At 38.7% G+C, this 7821-nt stretch overlaps 1 protein-coding gene across 1 annotated transcript; it reads left to right on the plus strand.

Annotated features, from left to right (window-relative positions):
- The first annotated feature begins 4477 nt into the window (after positions 1 to 4477).
- Positions 4478 to 7821, plus strand: lgals2a (lectin, galactoside-binding, soluble, 2a). The gene is made up of 4 exons (XM_061699782.1): positions 4478 to 4581; positions 6425 to 6504; positions 6683 to 6854; positions 7312 to 7821. Exons 1-4 carry the CDS (start codon positions 4576 to 4578, stop codon positions 7456 to 7458), a joined length of 405 nt encoding a protein of 134 aa, XP_061555766.1. The 5' UTR covers positions 4478 to 4575; the 3' UTR covers positions 7459 to 7821.

Below are 7821 nucleotides of genomic sequence, written 5' to 3' on the forward strand. Positions count from 1 at the left end.
CTTAAGTGCCAATATAATAATAATAATATCGTCCTATATATATCTTATCCAATTTATTCATCAAGCTAACTCGTCCATCTATATGTAATACACCTTGCCTACGCTTGTAAACTACCGGTACTGTTTGAATGGATCATCAAGTTCAGGGGTGTCAAACTCATTTTAGTTCGCGGCGCACATTCATCCAACTTAGATCTCACATTTTTTTTGTCTTAAAAATCCATAAATAACAACTATTCAAAAATTTGCTCCGTTTTTTTTGCACAAATGATTACAAGTACTTTTGGAAAATATTCACATTTGTTCATTATCTTGTTGCAAATCATGAGCATGAGTTAACCAAAAATGATTTCAACAGTATTATGAACCAGTGAGTGTTCACCAGTCAGTTATGCATCCTTTGTAAAAGTATACATTAAAAAATTTAAGTTGTGGCATTGCATGGGGGAGAAAAAAATATTCAAACATTCCTCTTTTAAAGTGAAGCTTTTGACTGAAATTTGGTAAGATTCAATTTCTTAAATCATTTCTGCAGGGGGTATTTATTTTCACGGAATTGTAGTGTGACATGGCACGCCATTTTATATTAGTGTTCTCCTGAAACTTGCCATCGTTTGGCCTTCACAAGTGCATCCATGTCATTTAAGTGTTGTCAGTGCACCCTCCAGTTGACAAAATTAGAAACACAAGTTACTTTTATTGAAAAATAGCAATGAATGTGTTCAACATCACACTCCCCTGACGGGCCGGTTCTGGCCCGCGGGCTGTATGTTTGACATCACTGAGCTAGATTCTAGTTGAAGAAACTCAAGAAAGCCTGTGTGTAACGTTGAAGCAGGTATTTGTGAATATCAGATATCAGTAGGGTCAAACTAAATCTGTCTCGAGATCACAACGGTCTAATTCCAGCTCACCTTGCCTATTTATCTCGCGGTGTATTCTCATTCTTTCAGTCCTCTCTCACGCTATCAATCTATATTCTATCTATCACATTTATGTATGTTTCTGTCTGTCTGCACAGCAAATTCGAAAACACAAATTTAACACCCGCAGAGTTGAAATCAACACTCGCCCAGAGCTTAAATGGCAACCGCTGGTTCAGCGTTAAATCAACACTTTTGAAAGAGTTAACCTTATTAACACTGCGACAGTGTTACTAAATAACTCTGGTGTGCTTGTAAGTACATGTAGTAATTACAAAACGCATACTCAATGTTTTTTTTGTTTTTTTAATCATTTTGAATATAATCATATTTGATAAAAAAACATTTCTTATTCCTAGAACTACAATTACTGATGCAGTGAACCTGGCCGGAAGATAATTATTCATCATATAACACACAGTCATGGGTTCACTAAAGAAAAAAGCCCACTAAACGCACATTTATTACAGTGTGGGCAGAAACAAAGCGATTAAAAAAAAAAAGGAACGTTTAGCCCCCCCCCCCCTTCCGCACACCCACACAGACTGTTAATAGAGTGCTAATTCGAACAACATGGTTGTTGCTGTAGTTGCAGTATAATGTAGTTTTATACAACTGCAATACAAAATGATACTCCTCTCTTATAGTGTCAACCTGATTGAGCAAAGGTAGTTATTTTAGACCCCTTTGCATAATGTCTGCTTTCCTAACAAAGTCTAGAGTAGGTTTATATTGTACAGTACTGAATTTGCACATTATAATCATGCAATATACTGTAGATCTGAAACTGCGCTGTTGTGTTACAAAGGTCCCTTTGTCATCAGCCCTCCTGACTGCACTTCCTGATGGCCAGTTACTTCTGCAAAGACACGCGTCATGTCCGTTCAAGGAAAAGATAGAGATCATTTAGATCGATACTATATCATAGATCATTTTACACTTGAGACTATGAGTCCCAGGATGCACATCTGATGGAAACGACGAGTCCCAGCTCTGGACCAATGAGTCCCTGCAACTTATCATCACAAAATACAGATACAGTAATCCTCCGTTACATCGAGATTCTTGCTTCACAGTTCCGCTATATTATAATAGCGCATAATAAAGACTTGTACACATATTACGAATTATGCCCTTGTGCTCATGTTTGCCAATCAAACATGAGCACAACTGTAATGTTCTCTCATTTACTAAATAAAAGTAGGACTGCATTTCACAATAAGAGCAAGTAAATAAAAAGTGAAAGTTGTGTGTTCAGCTAAAGTGCTCAATTTAAGAAAAATAGTTTTAGTTTCCCCTTTTCTGTTTGGCCTCTTGACACAACAGTGAAGTCTCAAACAATTTGACATATAGTTTAATTTAACGAATCTTAACTAAACCGTTTTCGAGGCCGGATTTGAACCCAGGTCCCCAGAACTGTGAGGCAAATGTGCTAACCAGTCGTCCAATGTGCCGTCCAAATAAACAACAATATTAAACATCTACAACCCCAATTCCAATGAAGTTGGGACGTTAAACATAAATAATAACAGAATACCATGATTTGCAAATCATGTTCAACCTATATTTAATTGAATACACTACAAAGACGAGATATTTAATCTTCAAACTGAAAAACTTGATTGTTTTTAGCAAATAATCATTGACTTAGAATTTTATGGCTGCAACACGTTCCAAAAAGGATGGGACAGGGTCATGTTTACCACTGTGTTACATAACCTTTTCTTTTAACAACATTCAATAAACATTTGGGAACTGAGGACAGTGATTGTTGAAGCTTTGTAGGTGGAATTCTTTCCCATTTTTGCGTGATGTACAGCTTCAGCTGTTCAACAGTCCGGCGTCTCCGTTGTCGTATTTTAAGCTTCATAATGCGCCACACATTTTCAATGGGAGACAGGTCTGGACTGCAGGCAGGCCAGTCTCGTACCCGCACTCTTTTACTACGAAGCCACGCTGTTGTAATGTGCAGAATGTGGTTTGGCATTGTCTTGCTGAAATAAGCAGGGGCGTCCATGAAAAAGATGTTGCTTGGATGGCAGCATATGTATCTCCAAAACCTGTATGTACCTTTCAGCATTAATGGTGCCTTCACAGATGTGTAAGTTACCCATGCCATTGGCACTAACACAGCCCCATACCATCATAGATGCTGGCTTTTGAACTTTGTGTCCATAACAGTCCGGATGGTTCTTTTCCTCTTTGGCCCGGAGGACACGACGTCCACAATTTCCAAAAACAATTTGAAATGTGGACTCGTCGGACTACAGAACACTTTTCCACTTTGCATCAGTCCATCTTAGATGAGCTCGGGCCCAGAGAAGCCGGTGGCGTTTCTGGCTTTTGGCTTTTGCTTTGCATAGTAGAGTTACAAGTTGCACTTACGGATGTAGCCTCGAACTGTATTTACTGACATTGGTTTTCTGCAGTGTTCCTGAGCCCATGTGGTGATATCCTTTACACATTGATGTCACTTTTTGATGCAGTGCCACCTGAGGGATTGAAGGTCACGGGCATTCAATGTTGGTTTTCGGCCTTGCCGCTTACATGCAGTGACTTCTCCAGATTCTCTGAACCTTTTGATGATAATATGGACCGTATATGATTAAATCCCTAAATTCCTTGCAATTGTCCGTTGAGGAACATTGTCCTTAAACTGTTCGACTATTTTCTCACGCACTTGTTCACAAAGAGGTGAACCTCGCCCCATCTTTGCTTGTGAATGACTGAGCAATTCAGGGAAGCTCCTTTTATACCCAATCATGGCACCCACCTGTTCCCAATTAGCCTGTTCACCTGTGGGATGTTCCAAGTAGGTGTTTGATGAGCATTCCTCTACTTTCTCAGTCTTTTTTCCCACCTGTCTCAGCTTTTTTGGAACCTGTTGCAGCCATAAAATTCTAAGTTAACAATTATTTGCTAAAAACAATAAAGTTTATCAGTTTGAAAATTAAATATCTTGTCTTTGTAGTGTATTCAATTAAATATAGGTTGAACATGATTTGCAAATCATTGTATTCTGTTTTTATTGATGTTTAACACAGCGTCCCAACTTCATTGAAATTGGGGTTGTACATGTCTTTTTTAAGTTATATATCTTGCTTATATTTGTATTGAAGTACATCTGCCATATTTGACCTCATAAGAAAACCATGCTCCTCATTGTGAATACAATGCATTCATCTCACTTGCCACAAGTGGGGTCAGACTGGAGTCTCAACCCACTCCAAGCTGGGCTGACTGTCATCTGATCTTTCTGCAGGCTAAAGACAGTAGGGTGGGCATTGCCGCATTCAGCTGAGCTAAATATTTAGTTGTCTCCTAGGTGACAAATTAATTTCTATTCTGGCCGCTTGGCGTAGAGACTCAATAGAGTTACAATGTGACAATGTAATGTAAAGCAGTAATTAGGTTTACTTCACTAGTGTCTGCAGTTGCTTGTTAAAACCGTTATTAGTGGTGTTTAGCCTTACTGTGAGCTCATTGGTCGTTGTCTTTCAAATGCTAGAGTGCTGTGGCTGCCTGGACTGTCAATGAATTGGAGCCACCTCCCACTCTGCATAAAACCTCTTGAGGTCAGTGGGGCGAGGCCCTGCACTCGCTATTTCCTCTCCTCAGCTGCTCATCACCATTGACCACATCTGAAGTCACAATGGCCGTAAGTTAAAGTCTCATAAGTGTACTTGTAGTTTTACTTTCTACTTAATAACTAAACTGGTTAACAAGCAGTGCTGAGCATATTTTTCTTGTAATTTGCACCCAACTCATGGTTGACGTGTAACAATCTAAAAAATGTCAGTAGTATTCGTCAATTAAAGGTTAATGAAAACACTTTAATGGATATTTGTTTGCTGATGTTTTTTCTTTTTAGAGATGTGATTGTCTTCTGTTGCCTTTTATGGTCAAAGTATTGCACTGCAGCACTCCCGTGAACATTTGCCAACTAATGGCTGAATTCTCAGCTGCTTCTCAGTCAGCACATAAACTTCCTGCGTTCCTTCTGCAATTATTAGATTGCTCTACAACCTCAAGGCTTGTTTGTTTGAGCACTCTGTCGACCTTTTTCGAAAATAACGTGGCATCCAAAATCACCCAGTAGTTTTTTGAGGTCTCTTTGGACTCATAAACTAAGTTCAATTCTAGAAATGTCTGCTTTTGTTGTCTACCGGGCCATGACCATGTGTCTGCTGAGGAATAAAAAGCAGGCCTCCACGTCACTAGATACCCTCATAAAGTACAGTAATACTGTGGAGTCGAGAATAGATGGACAAGGGCTGTTTTCAGACATGAGCCCTGCCCCGCAAAGATTTATTTTTCTAATACTGATATGTCAAATCTGTTTTAGCCAGAGAACGTCATCTTGAACAAATGTGCTCCCTATCCGTAATATTAAGTACAGCGCTCAAATGAGATGTGATGCAAGAGCAGGATCAAAGAAAGATGCCTGGACAAAGATGCTGAGTATTTCATACTCAGAAGAGAAGTCTAGATTGTCTGTAGCCTGCACTGCATCATACTAAGTGTTTCTCGTGTTTTAGTCATCTTATTGTTCAAATAATAGGGGAAATGTTAACTATTAAACCACAGCCACACTAATAAACATTGTTAAATTAATATCTCTGTCAATCCAAATTGAGCATTATGAAAGGCTAAATTTTTGATAGCTTGTATATTGGATTCCCTAACCAGACTATAGGGCCCCCGGTGCCATTTGTTGCACACGCCCACTTTGCAATTGGACTCTTACATGGAAAGAATGTTGCAGCCATGCTGTTCCTCCAAGCCCGCTTTTCCAATCATGGCTTGGCTTGTCTTCAATTTACTATTTTTCAGTGTCCCTTAACGCTTCCTTCTAATCTGTGGCAGGATTCACCTCAATCTCCCTGCCTAATTTAGATGTTTTTTGTTTTTTTAAGTGAAGAGAGAAATGCAAGCTTCAACTGACTAGTGGTTGATAATCGTAAATGGCAAATACTTTCTTAATCTGAATGTAGATGGCAATGGCAGAATTGAAAATCCTCAAATGGCGGCTGTGTTTGTATGTTCTCCCATTTTAATAGTGACTACACGTCACACAGTCATCTAACACATTGCTGTTGTAAAATGTCCAAATCTTAACAGAGCGGAGTTACTCCACTCTTACTGCCACGTGCACAAAAGCGTTTCTGCTGCGCTCAGCCTTCCTCCCCCCCCCTCCCCTCCTTCAAGTATATCTGAGGAAATAGTTACACCATACACTGTATCATAATTAGTTCCTCAACATTTGTAACCTCCGCCAAGATGTGGCGTAGTGTGGAAAATCGGGGTGGAACTGAGCTTCAGAGAACCAAGAGCTGAAATCTTGAAGCAATCTTTGAGTAGGAGTTCAATGAAAGCTAAAAAAAAAAAAAAATTACAGTGAGATTTGAACGGGATTGTAGAAGCTACCTATTCTGGATTTCACGGTACATCTTGTAGATGCTATTCACTCATATGCTTGTGTCTGTGTTTCTTCTGCACAGGGAATGGTTATAAAGAACATGTCCTTCAAGGTTGGGCAAACTATGACTATTGTTGGAAAGGCTCTGCCTGATGCTACTAAGTAAGTACTATTTGGTCTTTTAAAATGTGTCCTCAGGAAGTGACAGAACTCTGATTAGCGAATGGATAAAGAATTTGACCTTGGATTTAACACTATAGATCCTTTGCAAAGAAAATGCTGAGGGAATTGAATATTTTGGAGCGATAGTATCTGTGCTCCTTGTGTCTGTGTGCTGCAGTTTTGCACTAAACATTGGCCCAAATGAGAAGGACATCACCATGCATATCAACCCACGTTTCAATGCGCACGGAGATGAGAACGCAGTGGTTTGCAACTCTTACCAGGAAGGCAAATGGTGTGAGGAGCATCGTGAGGGAGGTTTCCCATTCCACCAGGGAGAAGAGTTTAAGGTGTGTCCATCAGTATTTTTTATTTTTATCTTTATTTTCGGTAGTTCTTTATATGGCAAGGAACCATGTGGTCACTTAAGTGTCCATGGTTTTAAGGCAGAAGAACCATGTGGTTTATTCCCAGCCAAACGCAAAAGAAAGTTAGCTATCTTAAAAGGAACTATAAAATGAAATGTAATGAAAGAAAAAATTTTACTGTAATTAAAATTGAGATTATGCATGGTTAAAAATTACAAGTAAAAAAATAAAATAAAATCTTACACCTAGACTACAGTAGTTTTCTGAGATTGAAGCGTTGAATTTCCAAGTATTTAAGTGGGCTATACGAATTGAGTTGTGGTAAAGGATCACTGAACTCGAGCTGCCATTTTCAAAGAAATGAGTATAATTAACTTACTGTCACAAATCCAACAAATTCCTACAGTTTTACAAACAATATTTTTCTTTCCCTTCATAGATCATCATTGTGTTCACTCCCACGGAATTCCAGGTCACTCTGTCGGATGGCTCTCAAATCCATTTTCCCAACCGTATGGGCACAGAAAAATACTCTTTCATCAGCTTCACTGGAGATGTTCGTGTCATCAACTTCGAGATTAAATAAACCACAGTGACTTTAGGATTGTTCATTGAAATTGGTGTTTACATCAGAAATCATTGTAGCCCTTTTATTTGCTCACACATACAGTATTTACTTACAAATGAACCCAGCAATGTTACTGATTTAGTTGGTATCTATGTAGTCATTTTGCTGTTTTACATGTGCAGATAATGGACATAGAGATGAATGGATATCTTTAACAGTAATCGTCACACTGTAGGAATGTCTATGATTGACTGTACAGTAAACCTAACATAAAATGCTTTTTTTTTTTTCCAATAAACTGAAATTTCTTTTATCCTCCAAAACATTCCAAATTTGTACCAATGCTTGCATTTAAGGAGTATTAAAGCAGAATAAAACACA

This window comes from Phycodurus eques, chromosome 16, assembly GCF_024500275.1.
Source record: "Phycodurus eques isolate BA_2022a chromosome 16, UOR_Pequ_1.1, whole genome shotgun sequence".
Taxonomy (NCBI): domain Eukaryota; kingdom Metazoa; phylum Chordata; class Actinopteri; order Syngnathiformes; family Syngnathidae; genus Phycodurus; species Phycodurus eques.

Excerpts from the sequence above, each read along its gene's own strand:
- lgals2a (XM_061699782.1), top strand. Across the intron at positions 6,505-6,682 it reads GCTCTGCCTGATGCTACTAA|TTTTGCACTAAACATTGGCC; the intron begins GTAAGTACTATT and ends TGTGTGCTGCAG. Across the intron at positions 6,855-7,311 it reads ACCAGGGAGAAGAGTTTAAG|ATCATCATTGTGTTCACTCC; the intron begins GTGTGTCCATCA and ends TTCCCTTCATAG.